This window comes from Scyliorhinus canicula, chromosome 7 (genome assembly GCF_902713615.1).
Source record: "Scyliorhinus canicula chromosome 7, sScyCan1.1, whole genome shotgun sequence".
NCBI lineage: Eukaryota > Metazoa > Chordata > Chondrichthyes > Carcharhiniformes > Scyliorhinidae > Scyliorhinus > Scyliorhinus canicula.
In genome coordinates, this window is record NC_052152.1 from 87,046,215 (window position 1) to 87,061,236 (window position 15,022).

At 41.7% G+C, this 15,022-nt stretch overlaps 1 protein-coding gene across 1 annotated transcript in view; it reads left to right on the forward strand.

Moving 5' to 3' along the window:
- The window catches only part of ltn1 (listerin E3 ubiquitin protein ligase 1), a 224,374-nt gene that overhangs the window by 61,288 nt on the left and 148,064 nt on the right, over positions 1 to 15,022 (forward strand). Inside the window, 1 exon segment of the mRNA XM_038802375.1 lies at positions 3,420 to 3,665. Coding sequence (XP_038658303.1) covers positions 3,420 to 3,665 — 246 coding nt within the window.

Below are 15,022 nucleotides of genomic sequence, written 5' to 3' on the forward strand. Positions count from 1 at the left end.
ACTGGTGTTCTTGTGAGCCACAAAACTAAATGAGTTCATTAAATGCTTTCAGGATAGTTTCCCTTTCCTTTCTCTGGAGTCAACCAGAGAGCAGGCTATACTAGACCTGGTATTGTTTAATGAGTTGGGAGTAATGAATGATCTTATAGTGAAGGCTTAGGTAGCAATGACCATATGACTGAATTTTACGTTCAATTTGTGGGAGAGTAGTGGGTCTGAGACAATGTTAACTTAAATAAGGGCATGAAAGAAAAGCTTGTTCAAGTGAATTGTCAAATTCGGTTAAGGGATGCAGCAATAGAGATGCCATTGCACACATTTTAAGGGAATATGTCAGAATGCACAGAATCTATACATTCCAACAAGTAAGAAAAAAAGTTCAAGGGATGGACCCACTATCTGTGGTTAACTAGAAAGATTAGAGATAGTATCAAACTTAAAGAAAAATCATATAATTGTACAAAGATGGGTGGCAGGTCAGAAGATTGGACAAAATATAAGGAACACCAAAAGATGTCACTGTGGTTAGCACTTCTGCCTCACAGTGCTAGGGACCCGGGTTAATAATAATCGCTTATTGTCACAAGTAGGCTTCTCTGAAGTTACTGTGAAAAGCCCCTAGTCGCCACATTCCGGCACCTGTTCAGGGAGGCCGGTACGGGAATTGATCCTTGTTCTGCATTACAAACCAGCTATTTAGCCCACTGTGCTAAACCAGTCCCTTCAATTCCAGCCTTGGGTGACTGTGTGGAGTTTACACATTCTCCCAGTTTCTGTGTGGGTTTCCTCCAGGTGCTCTGGTTTACTCCCACAGCCCAAAAAAGTGCAGATTAGGTGGATTTGCCATGCTAAATTACCCTTTATTGTGCAGGTTAGATCATAAGATTATGGGGATAGGGTGGGGTGGACGGGTGAGTGGACATGGATAGGGTGCTCTTTTGGAGGGTCGGTGCAGACTCAATGAACAAAATGGTCGTCTTCTGCACTGTAAGGTTTCTATGATGACTAAAAGATAGATAAGGTGTGAAAAATTAGAATACGCGAGAAAGCTAACCAGAAATATAAAAACAAATAGTAAGAGTTTTTAATAAATGTTTTAATAAGAAAACAGTTAACCAAGTGAGGCTTGAACCTATAGAAAGTGAGTCTGGAGAATTATACAGAGGATGCATCCTAGAAACGGCTATAAACCTGGAATTGGAAGGCAGGGAGGAACTTGGGGAAATTATAGTAACCTAAGAAGTGGTACTGTGAAAACTGCTGGTTGGCAAGAGCTCGCTTCCAGATGGACTTCATCCAAGGGTCTTGAAAAAAAGTGTCTAATGAGATAATTGGTACATTGGTTTTAATTGTCTGAAATTTCCTAAATTCGGGGAAGGTCTCATTAGATTGAAAGATCCATTGGGCAGAAGATACAAAAGTTTGAAAACACGCCCCAATAAATAAAAAAACAGCTTCTTCCCCGCTGTTACCAGACTCCTGAATGGCCCTCTTACAGACTGAACTGATCTTTCTACGCTTCTTCTCTAGTTTGTAGCACTATATTCCATATGCTGCACACAATGTCTTGTATTTGTGTATTTACATTGTGTATTTATAGTCTGTTCTATGTATTCTGCCTGGACTGTATGCAGAAAAGTACTTTTCGCTGTACCTCGGTACGCGTGACAATAAATAAATCAAATCAAAATCAAAGGTAGCAAATGTAACACCATTATTCAAAAAAGTGGGAAGCTCCAGGCCAGTTAGTTTGACATCTGTCATAGGAAAAATGTTCCAAGCTATTATTAAAGAAGTTATAGCAGGGCACTTGGATAGGTTCAAGATAATCAGGCAGAGTCAGCCTGGTTTTGTGAGAGGGAAATCATGTTTAACCAACTAATTGCCATTCTTTGAGGGAATAACATGTATTGTAAATAAAAGCGAATCAGTGGATGTACTATACTTAGATTTCCAGAAACCATTTGATAAAATGCCACATCATAGGTTATTGCAAAAAATTAAAGCTAGTAATAAGGGGTAACATATTGGCATGGATAGAAGATTGGCTGGCTGAAAGGAAATCGAGTAGGCAAAATGGGTCATTTTCAGGTTGGCAAGATGTAACGCGTGGTGTGCCACAGAGATTGGCACTGGGTCCTTGACTGTTTGCAATTCATATAAATGACTTGGATGAAGGGATGGTTGTCAAATTTGCTGATTACGTAAAGATAGATAGGAAATTAAAACGTGAAGAGGATTTATTTTTTTTTTAAATTTAGATTACCCAATTATTTTTTCCAATTAAGGGGCAATTTAGCGTGGCCAATCCACCTACTCTGCACATTTTTGGGTTGTGGGGGCGAAACCCACGCAGACACGGGGAGAATGTGCAAACTCCACACGGACAGTGACCCAGAGCCGGGATCGATCCTGGGACCTCAGCGCCGTGAGGCGGTTGTGCTAACCACTAGGCCACCGTGCTGCCCTGTGAAGAGGATATTAGGAGGCAACAAAAATATATAGGTAGTTTAAGTGAGTGGGCAAAGATCTGGCAAATAGTCTAATGTGATAAAATGTGAAATTGTCCATTTTGGCAGGAAGAATAAAAACAAAGCATATTATCTATGGTGCAAGATTGTAGAGCTCTGAGGTGCAGAAGGATCTAGGAGTGCACGGATCACAAAAGACTAGTATGCAGATACAGCAAGTAATTAGGAAAACTAATCTAATATTTAATTTATTGCAAGGGGAATTAAATACAAAAGTAAGGAGGTTATGCTTTAATTATACAGCGCACTAGTGAGACCACATTTGGAGTACTGTGTACAGTATTGGTCACATTTAAGGAAGGATGTAAATGCATTGGAAGCAGTTCAGACAAGGATTACCAGACTAATACCTAGAATGGTTGGATAGGCTAGGTTTGTATTCTCTGGAGTTTAGAAGAGTAAGAGGCAGCTTGATTGAAACATAAAATCCTAAGGGCTCTTGACAGGGTGGATGTGGTGAGGATATTTCCTCTTGTGGGAAAATCTCAAACTAGGTGGGAAAATCTCAAACTAGGTGTAACTTTAAAAATAAGTGGTTGACCATTTAAAATTGAGAAGAGATGAAATCTTTGCAGGTCATGAGTCTTTGGAACTCTCTTCAAATTGTTATGGAAGCATTTTTGACTTTTTAAGGTAGAAGTGGATAGATTCTTGGTAACCCTGATTCTTATCAAGAGGGTGATAGATTATCGGGGAGGCGGGTTGCAGATCTGAGGTTACTGTCAGAACAACCATGATATTTAATGATGGAGCAAGCTTGAGGGGCTGAGTGGCCTACTGCTCCTTGTTCAGACGTTTATGTATAATATAAGCCAAAATTGGACAAAAGGGAATTCACATAATCTTAGAAATGTGTTGTACTTTTTAATTTTATTGTTTCATTTATAGAGTTCTTGATTGATGAAGTGTATATTGAAAGAATAATTGACAGATTGCACAAAGCGCTTTCTAAGGATCTCTCGAAGGACCCATCTAAAACTGGAGCTCTGGAGCCATCGCTTTCCTTCATTTGTGATTTGGCATCTAATTTTTTCCGCTCCATCAAGGGATGTTTGCAGATGTTGTCAGCTGAAGATCTTCTTTATACAATCTTCCAGCTCTGTGCCCAGAGCCAGGAGAAGACTCATCTCACAGGTGAAGTGCAATGTTACGAAATTAACCTTTAATTTTCAAACTCGTGAACTTTTAAAGCATGCATATGTGTTTGGATTTTAATTAAACTAATGTAATGTGCTCCCACCCTCATTAGAAATGTTGGTATGGAGTTATGCTATTACAAAACATGTCTGGTGACTTTTCTATTGGAGAAATTGATATTTTAAATGAATAATTTTCAGAAATTGTTGTACAATATTTGCACTTCTAGTTTGGAACAAGTTTATAATCCGATACAATTACAGTTGCAGAAACGAAGTACAATGGAGTTAAATGCAGAACCTAATTGTACAATAAACTGCAATAATGCACTGTTTCATACATGAGAAGAACTCAATGCCACTTACAAATGCTGGTCATATCCATTCACCCTTTTCTAACCCTCCCCCAGCTGAGTCCTTAAGCTTTAATACTTCTAAAGAACCAAACACATTCGCTGGCACAGGAGAGTTAAACTGACTGCACAAAAGGGTTAAGAAACTTTACATTCCATAAACTGCCACCACACATATATGCACAGATACACAAATGTGTTGTTAAATGCCCAAATCTATTACTTCCCTCTCTCCAGTGAAATAAAATATATTTTAGTCACAGCAATAAGCCATTTTAACATGCTCTATCTGAAAGTCATTACCATTTACTTGGAGTCAGGTGATGAGTGACCAAGAGCCTGACTTCTATAAAATAATTAATACCTTTATCACCTTTCACAAGCATTTTGGGAATTGGACTTGAGATTTTTTAACTAGCTCATTATTTTTCCTTCAGCATGGAGGTAATTTGGTTTGAGACGTTAAAATAAAACTGCTTTCTTAACAAACAAGTGCCAGTGACTATATGCATGAGTGGCTGGAGAGATGGTGCAGGAGGGCTTTAGATTTCTGGGACATTGAGACCATTTTTGGGGAAGGTGGGGCCTGTATAAGGAGGATGGTTACATTTGAACCAAAATGGGACCAGTGTCCTTGCAGGGAGGTTTGCTAGCACTATTAGGAAGGGTTTAAACTAAATTGACAGGGTGTTGGGATTCTAAGAGAAGGTTCAGCAGGGAAAGATGCATAGCCAAAATTAGAAGAGACACCCAAGTTAGTCAGGAAGACACAGAGTTTCTAAACCAGTTAAGTCACAAGGGAGTTGGCAATATTAGATGGTATTTTAATGCAAGGAGTCTGACGAACAAGGCAGATGAATTGAGGGCACAAATTAAAACATGGAGGTATGATGTCATTGCTGTCATTGAGACATGTTTGAGAGAGAGGCAGGTTTGGCAGCTTAATATTCCAGGACACAAGATCTTCAGGCAAGACAGGGAAGAATGTAAAAGAGGAGGGGGAGTAGTAATTTTGATCAGGGAATGAATTGCAGCATTAAGGAGGAACGGCATCTTCGACGGCTCTTCAAATGAAGCCATGTGGATAGAAATTAAAAACCAAAAAGGAGCAATCACATTGCTGGGAGTGCTCTATAGGCTCCCTAACAGTCGAGAGAAATAGAAGAGCAGATATGTAGGCAAATTTCAGAGAAGTGTAAAAGTAATAGGGTCGTGATAGTGGGGGTTTTCAACTTTCCCCAACATTAACTGGGGTAGTCATAATGTGAAAGGTTTGGAGGGAGTGGAATTCTTAAAATGCATCCAGGGGAACATTTTGAGCCAGTACTGAGAAAGCCCTACAAGAGAAGGGAGGTGGTCCTGGACTTAATTTTAGGTAAGAAAGCCAGGCACGTGGTTGAAGTATAGTGGTAGAGCAGTTTGCAGACTGTGATCATTGGTCCATGAGATTCAAAATTGTTACAGAAAAGGACAAGGATAGGCCTGAAATCAAAGTTCTAAAATTTTAATAAGACAAGATATGATGCGGTTTGGCCAGAGTGGACTGGGAGCAGACACTTTTAGGTAAATCTGTGTTCGAAAAGTGAGACTCAATCAGGAAGGAAGAGTACAGGGCCAACATGTTCCAATCAAGAAAAATGGTGGGACCAACAAATCCAGTGAACTTTGGATATTGAACGATATACAGCATTGGATAATGAGAAAAGAGAAGATTATGGCAGATGTCAAGCAGAATCCCCAAGTCGCCATACTCCAGCACCTGTTCGGTACACTGAGGGAGTATTCAGAATGCCCAATTCGCCGAACAAGCATGTCTTCCAGGACTTGTGGGAGGAAACCAGAGCACCCGGAGAGAACCCGCACAGATATAGGGAGAACATGCAGACTCCGCACAGACAGTGACCCAAGCCAGGCATCTAATCCGGGTCCCTGGGGTGCTAACCACTGTTAAATGAATGTTTTGTGTCAGTGTTCTCTAGCTAGTGTGGGTATAGAAATCTGGGAGGACCGTGATATAGACCGGGAGGAGGTTCTGAGTGGCCTGTCTCACTTAAAAGTAGAGAAACCTCCAGGGCCAGATGAAACGTATCCCAGGCTGTTGAGTGAAGAAAAGGAGGAAATAGCAGGATGGTGGCAATCATTTTCCATTTCTCTCTGGCCACAGAAGAGGTGCCAGAGGACTGGAGGACAGCCAATGTTGGTACCGTTATTCAAGAAGGGAGGAAGGGATAAATCAGGAAACTACAGGCCAGTCAGCCTAACCTTAGTGGCGGGGAAATTATCAAGCAATTCTGAGGTACCAAATTAATCAGCATTTGGAGAGGCATGGATTAATCAAGAACAGTCAGCATGGTTTTGTTCAGGGGAGGTCATGTCAGACAAAATTGATAGAATTTCTTGAAGCCTCGGCGTGGAGATGAGGGCAATGCGTTTGATGTAGTCTACTTGAACTTCAGCAAGGCTTTTGATCAGATCCCACATGGGAGACTGATAGCGAAGGTAAGAGCCCATGGGATCCAAGGAAATTCGGCAAATTAAATCAAGAATTGGCAGAGTGGCAGGAAGCAGAGGGTGATGATCGAGGGGTGTTTTTCTGACTGAAAAGCTGTGTCCAGTGGAGTTCCACAGAGTTCAGTGTTGGGGACCTTGCTTTTTTCGGTTTATATAAATGATTTCTACTTGAATGTAGGAGGGTTGATCAGTAAGTTCGCCGGTCATACGGAACTTGGTGAGGTGGTGAATAGTGAGGAGCATAGCCTTTGATTACAGGAGGATTTAGACGGACTGGTCAGATGGTCTGATCGAGTTTAAGAGCAGGGAGGTTATACTGGAACTGTATAAAATGTTGGTTAGGCCACAGGTAGAGTATTATGTATAGTTCTGGTATCCACATTATCGGAGGGATGTGATGGTGCTGGAAATGGTGCAGAGGAGATTTATCAGGATGTTGCCTGGTTGCAAAGTTTTGACTATGAAGAGAGATAGGGGAGACTGGGTTGTTTTCCTTGGAGCACAGGAGACTGAGGGAGGACATGATTGAAAAGTATGAAATTATGAGGGGCGTAGATAGAGGAGACAGGAGGAAACTTCCCCCTTGGTGAAGGAATCATTGACCAGGGGCTCAGATTTAAGGTAAGGGGAAGGAGGTTAGAGGGAATGTGAGGAAAAAACGTTTTCACCCAGAGAGTGATAGGAGTCTGGAACTCACTGCCTGAAAGGGTGGTAGAGGCAGAGATGCTCATCACATTTAAGAAGTATTTGGATGTGCACTTGTGCCAAGGCATACAAGGTTATGGACCTAGTGCTGGAAAATAAGTGGTTGTTTGTGACCAGTGCAGGCGCAATAGGCCGAAGGGCCGTTTTTGTGATGTCGACCTCTATGACTATACTTTATCCATCATCATTCATTTACTTGATGTATGGACCTTTGTTGCTGCTGTGTTTACACTGAAAGTACCTCCTGTGTAATACCCACCTACTTGTCACCCACCATTGGTAATCATGTCTTCACCTGTTTAGGCCACATGCTATGGAGTTTCTCCAGTGTACTCTTGTGCCCATCCATCTCCCTCTTTTAAGACAAATGGTTAAATCAAACTTCTTGTCACCTTCCTGCTATCAGCTTAGTTGCGTTGTAGACTAGTTTTGTCTGATTATGCAACTATGAAGCATGTTGAAATACTTTTCTATACTAAAGAGGCTACATAAATGCAAGCTGCAGTTGTGGTTATTACAATACAAGATGGCTAGCAGAAACTGCCTGGCTCATTTATTATTTAGTTTCCATTTCTAATTTTCCCTGAATTTTGCTTTTTAAACCCTCAACCATCCATTTAACAGTCCGGTTATTTCTTTACCTTTTGTGCTTAGCCAAAGACAGTGTAGCTTCTATTAAATTTCTTATTTCTGTTTTGAGCAGTATTGTATTATAAAGTGTGCCCGCATCTGCTATTAGCTTCCATTCTTAGACTTGTGGCTGAATTTTCAACCCAAGGTGGTGGCAGATTTAGAGGAAGCAGCAGAGGGAAAATGGCAGTGCCAAGCGGCATGCCAATTTCCTGATGTGTTCTCACCTCCCAGCAATTTTGGTGGAGACACCGTCATGGATATTGCCATAAAAATGATAGGTGACCCATTAAGGCAGTTAATGAGCCGCATGCAGGGGTCAGCGAGGAGTGATTTAGACAGCCGTCCCCATGCAGCTGGTGACAAGTGAGGCAATCCCTGGACTTGGGACTCTGTTACCCTGAGGTGGCGACAGTAATGATGTGGTGCCAATGTACCAGAAACCTATGCAGCTCCTTGGTGCAGAGGGAAGAAGGGCAGGGAGAGGCTGAAGGCTCTATCCTCACCATAGGGTGTACAGCCAAATGTTCAGCTTCCAGACATGTCGGAGTAACAATGCTACTGTAGACTGTACCTATAGTTGCTGATTTGTATGCTTTTGTGCAAGAAAACATGATATCTTGCTGGTCGTGTGGGTACACACTCCCAGTAGCCATGAAATAAATGGTGGCCATGAATCTTTTGCTACTGGGCCGTTTCAAGGGGAGGCAGAGGACCTGGGTGATATCTCACAACTCGCCACCCACCATAGCATTGTGCAGGAGACAAATGCCCATATATTGCAAGTGTCCATACCCAGAGGCATTGGAGTACATTGACTTCCAGACTGATGGGGCCACAATGGGCTCATTGTCACCCCCTGCACAAGTACTTGCAACGTCAATGTTGTCATTGGCTCAGGAGTGCACCTTGGCAGGGATACACTCACTGTTCTTGCGCACTTGGCACACTCAGGCTGCTTGGCTCACATGAGTGCAAGTCGCTTGAGAACTGGAGGCCTGTTACTTGGATGTAACGTCGCCCAACCTCAGAAGGTAATGAACCACTTCCTGCACTGACCCATGTCCTGGTGACCACACTCTGGCTGTTCACCCCACTGAGCCGGATCATCCTTGTCTCCTTTGTCTGTGACTGCTCTCCATCCACTTGCATCTCTCGGGATACAGGACACCCCTGTGGGCTGCCACCAGCTTCAACAGAACCTTCAGGGAGGCATCAACAAGCCCACAGGTGCAAGCCATGCTACTGCCCACTGTATGCTGGGCTCTGCCACACTCATGGTTCCTAGGTGGTTCCTAGGTGCCCTTTAAATCAAGCTCAGCACATCGACATTCTGTTTCCTCAGTGTGTCCACTGACGCTAATTGTGCAATAAAGGTCACTAATTGATTGCCTGCTTTACCGTTTCACGGATGTCCAGCAGCAAAGCTAAGTGAATTGGGACTTTGGAATGGTCCTGACGTTAGTCAACCCATGAAGTCTGTTCTTCACTTGAACTGTGTAGACTTAAGAAACAATGTTCAACAAAGAGTGCACCCTTGTTCACGAAAGGGTGTAAAGATGAGTGCAGCAACTACAGGCGGCCAGTCAGTTTAATTTTTGCAGTGGGGAAACTTAAGGAAGCAATAATTTGTTGAAAATATTTAGCAGTCACATGAACAAATGCGGATTAATTAAGGAAAGCTAGCATTGATTTCTTCAGGGAAAATAGTGTTTAATTGGCTAGAGTTTTGACGAAACAACAGAGAGGTTTGAGGAGGGCAATTTTGTCTGTCTGACTGACTGACTGCCATCCATCGTCTTGCTGCACTTGGGAAACAGGATGCAGCTACATTTGATACAGCACCGTGCAACAGTCTTTGTGGATGAAACAAAACTTGGAAACAGTGCGAGTGCAGAACTTCAAAGGACATAGACAAGCTTGTGGAATGGGCGGAGATGCAGTTCAATGCAGAGAAATGTGAAGTGATTCATTTTGGTGAGAAGAATATGAAATAAAGGGTAGAAAGAGATGCAAAAACAGAGGGACCTGGATGTGTATACGCGTTAGCCATTGAAGGTGGCAGGACAGTTGAGAGTGGATAATAAAGCACACGGTATCTCAGGCTTCATTAATCGAGGCATTGAATGTAAGAGCAAGGAGTTTATGTTGAACTTATATAAGCCACCAGCTCGGTCTCAGCTGGTGTTCTAGATGGCACACTTTAGGAAGGATGTGAAGGCTTTGGAGAGAGTGGGACCAAGGATGAGGAACTTCAGCTATGAAGATAGTTTGGAGAAGTTCGGACTGTTTTCCTTGGAGAAAAGAAGGCTGAGACGAGATTTGATAGAGGTGTTCAAAATCATGAGGGATCCAGATAGAGTAGCGTTGCTCGTTCTGGGTGAGTGTGCTTAACACTCAATTTGGCTCTGTTTCGTTACTTAACTCTGGAGTCGCCAGGTATCGTTAAGATACCGCCACAAGTTTCAAGGTGAAGTTCAAAGCAATAAAACCATACACCAATTAGTAAGTTCAAACAACTGAGTTTATTATAATACAATTATAAAACTACCCATGCACATGCTAAGAGGATTAAACTATTCCTACCGCTAAATAAACAAATACTTATCTCGAAGGAACTGCCGGATCAGGGGGCAAGGCCTCTTGCTCTGCTCTGGTCTGCAGACTTCAGGTTGGTACAGGTTAAAAGGGGTCAGGAGTGTCTATCTCTGGTAGCGATCGTTGTGAGACACTTACTTGCTGGCGACTGCTGTCCCAAACCCCTCCTCTCTCTCGTTCAAGGTCTTCTTGGCAAAAGCTGGTCGAGGTGCTGGTCCACAGAGGAGGGCTGGTCAAGGAGAGAGAGGAGGGCTGGACAAGAAGAACGAACTATGTGTGGGACCTGTCTTTTATAGGTCCCAGGGATCCGCGGTCCTTTGGGCGGACCCCTTTACCTGCTCGGAATCGATTGGGTCTCTTCCCAATCAATATGTTTGAATCCCCCCAATACTGAGGCTGTTCCTTGGCTACTGGGTGGGCTTTCAGGTGCTTTGTTTTCGGACCCCGCTGGTGCCGGGGTGTCTGGTATCCTATACAATGTTGCAGTTACTTCCCCATTTGTGTCCATTGTCTCTGGGATCGTTCCATTAATATGCTAATTATCCTGGAGATTGCCTCATTAGTATGCGGAATGTTCGTTTCGGTGCTGTCTGCTCTCTTAGCAGACAGAATCCACATTTGCTTGGTGCAGCCTGCTGGTGCTGCAAACATTGTCCATTTTGACCTGTATGCTTTGCGTTCCTCCATTTTGTATTTAGGGAATGGCCAACTTCGGTGGCTACAGTAGATAGGGAGAAACTATTCTCATTCGTGAAAAGAATTAAGAATGCAAGGGCACAAATTTAAAAGCGATATGAGAAAAATAATTTTCACACAACAAAGAGCTAAGGTCTGGAATGCAATGCCTGAGTGTGTGGTGGAGGCAGATTCAATTGAAGCATTCAAAAGGGAATTAGACTTGTCTGAAAAGGAAGAATGCGCAGGGCTACAGGGAGAAGGTGGGAGAATGGCACTTTGAATTGTTCACTCAGTGAGCTGGTGCACAGACGATGGGCCAAATGGCCCATTTCTGCTCAAGCTAATCTGTGTTCACCAGATTTAACATCTTCAAACCAATTGTACAAGTATTGCCGATTGATTATCGGAACGCTTCTTAAAAAAAAAAGCTTACATTTTCTCCCAAGCATGTATCCTAGATTCATTTGAGTTTCTGTTTCCTGATATCAGATAGTTAGGTCAAGATGCTATTGCGTTTAATTTTTTTTGTAGAATGACTAATGATGGCAAACGTTTATGATGAGCAAAGGAGAATGGTTAGTACAAATGGAGATTAGTGCCCGAGTAGCAGTTTATTGCCTGGTATGTTTGAAGAATATGAAATGCAGGAGTTGCTTACGAATCCTTTCTCGTGATCTTCAGTAACGTTCTCAAACTAATGCATGCTGTATTAGTTCAGTGAACCTGAATGATTTAAAACAGAAACAAAAACATAGTGGTATTTTTTTCATTGTCATCTCACCAGCTCCCCTGAAGATGCCAACTGATGGCAGATATTATTCCAAAACTGCTATACATTACCTCATCCAAATACCATTCTTCAGTAGTGAGTTAGACCCCCCCACCCCACCCCCTCTGAATTTCCACAAAGGACCAATATGATAGTGAACAGGAATCAGAATTCTGACTGCTTTTTCCAACCACCTTTTTGCCCAGGGAATATGAACCTTAGCAGAGATTGGGTAACCTGGCACAAACCGTAATTGAGTTCTCCGGTCTGTGTAACTCTGTACCAATTGGGCGCTGCCTTTACCCCAATCACTTTTATGCAACTGCGTTTCTTTGGGTACACATGGCGAGAATTCAGAATTCCAATTCGCCTAAGATAATTGTCAAAAGGAGTAAAAGTGATGTGAGGAAAAATATTTTCACTTAGAGACAGGTTGGAGTCTGGAACAAACGCCCTGAGAGGGTTGTGGAGGCCGGTTCAATCAAGTGATTCAAAGGTGAATTGGATTACTAACTGAAAAGAAAGAATGTGCAAGGTTACAGGGATAAGGCAGGACACTGGGATTGGGTAGAATGCTCTTTCAGAGAGTCAGTGCACACACAATGGACCGAATGGTTGCCTCCTGCACTATAAAGATTCTGTGAAGATATTAAGAGGAACCAATTGGGTAGATTGGGAGAAACTTTTCGCTGGTTGATGTGTCTAGTCATAAGGCGCATAATCGGAATCCTTCAGGAGTGAAATTAGGAAACACATCATCATGCAAAAAAAGGTAGAAGTTTATAACTCTTCCATAAACAGTAATTAATGTCAATAGTTAATTTTAAAACTTAGATTGAGATATTTTAGTTAGTCAAAGAACTTGGGGCAAAGGTGGGTGTATGGAGATGGGTTGCAGATCAAGCATGATCTCAATGAATGACAGAACTTGCTCAAGCGTCTAAATGGCCTACATCTGTTCCTATGTTCAGCTGAATTGCCCACATTAATTCTGCTTAATGGATTTGGCAACAGCAGGGAAAGTGACTGCACATATATAGAGATACTGGGATAGGAGACTGAAAGAGCTGTTGCTATTTCTGACTTGTGTTATTGTTACTGGCTACTATTAAATACATTTCTCTTTACATTACTGTGTCTGAAATAAGTTGAATGCTGTTATCTGGTGCTTACATGGGTCTTGACATGCCATGCAAATATTGTGCAGCTGCAGTTATTGCAGAGTTGGGGGAATGACTGACTGGTAATGCCCACAACCAAACTCTCATAGCTTTGTCCTGATCTATTTGCTGTTAGGGCACCTGTTGTTTGCATTTTTTACCATTAGCAGTTTGGTTAATTGGCAACAACCTCAAAAGGTTGTTGCTGCCCCTGACAGCAAGAGGATTGGATTGTTTCTGCTTGAGGGTTGATGCTGATGAAATTCTTGCCTCATGAGGCACTCCTGTGATATCAATAAGAATTAAATAATATAGCCAGAGGGTCCAAGCTTATTATTTTCCCTTGTAAAGCACATAGTAGATAGCTTCATAAGTATTGTTAAGCCAGTTATTGTGAAGTAGCTTAGTTATATCTGCATGACTTTTATCGATATATATATTTGTTCCTCTCCAACCTCACAGAAAATGTGACCAAACTTCAGTCAATTTCTCAACGGAGTGTTCAAACTCTGCACAACAAAGGAACTAATCTTTGTTACTACTCCAAGATGCCACACATTTGTACATCAAGATGCTGTGCTGCGTGTGGCTTCACCCTGAAGAATATTTTTAGGATTAGCATACCTCCTTGCAATAAATAACATGTCATAACAAGGATTTGGGGACTTCAAAATCAGCATTTTAAACAGATTATTATAGCAGTGGTGACATGAAGCAAGTTAATGACACACTACAAACCATGTCTTTTAATCTGCTACGGCTTGCTTCAAGCTTCTTACCCTTTTCACATCTTTTTGATGGCTTGGCACTTTTCTTGTCCCTCCTACGGATTAAAGTGCTGCTCTTCTTCCCTCTAACCCATCTTCCCCAGTACAAGGTGTTGTATGATGTTGTATGGCATCCCACCCACATTAATAATTGTTCAATTACTTGGAGAGGTAGGAAGTCTCCTGGAACCATTTAGAAGAAAGTAAAGACGAGTGACCTTCCATGTATGTAGGCCAGATAGCACAAACGAGCAGACAGCAGGCCCTAGTAGCTGTTGGTCTTTTGCTTTCATTAAAAATGTGTCATATAAAGATAATACTTTGCACAGTATAATTCTGCCATTTTATTTAGATTATTTGTACTTGTGTTACCAAATGCATTATTAATTGCAGTGTCAATATGAGATACTTACCTTTGGCATGGTTCCAAAATGTGCATTATAGTGAATTTGAAGTGCTTTATAATGGCCATCCTTCTAAAATTCCATCACGTTGTTGACGTATGCAATCCATTTGAGAAAAGTTTCAAGTGTTGAAAAAGTAAATTATTTCTTAAAAGCAGTCAGTAGGTGGTCAATCTAGTTGTACATTACTCTAATGTCTTTAAATCCATTTAAAGGACACTTTAATGGCATTAATAACCTTTGTTCCAATATTTTTGTGAAAGAATATTCTGAATATTCTATCTCTCAGTAACTGTATTTTGTCCATTTACCTACTTAGTCCCCATTAGTTAAGACCTCTATTAGCACAAGTGAAATATACAGTAGAATTTCAGTCATCCGGTACTCTACTAACCAGAATTCTCCATTAATAGGGATTTTGGGGTGGGGTTTGCTTTTTGATTGGAGATGTCAAACTAACCAGTAATAATTATCAGTGGCCTGCCCTCAGCCTCCCACTGCTCTGCAGCTGCACCCCTCAGTGCCAATTGATTTGTGTGCTCTCGCACCTTTCAAGACCCAACACATGTGATCATCCTGGAACTTCCTCATTGGATGAAAACATAGAAGTCAAATAACAATTAATCAGCAATTTGCATTGATCTTTATTCTAGTGTGACATAAAACATAGCTACAGAAAACATCTCAAAGTCTTTCAAAATAATGGGTTAAAATATCTTTAGTTTTAGTGATACAGCATAACATGATGCACAAGAGCACTTTTCACACATATCCACACAT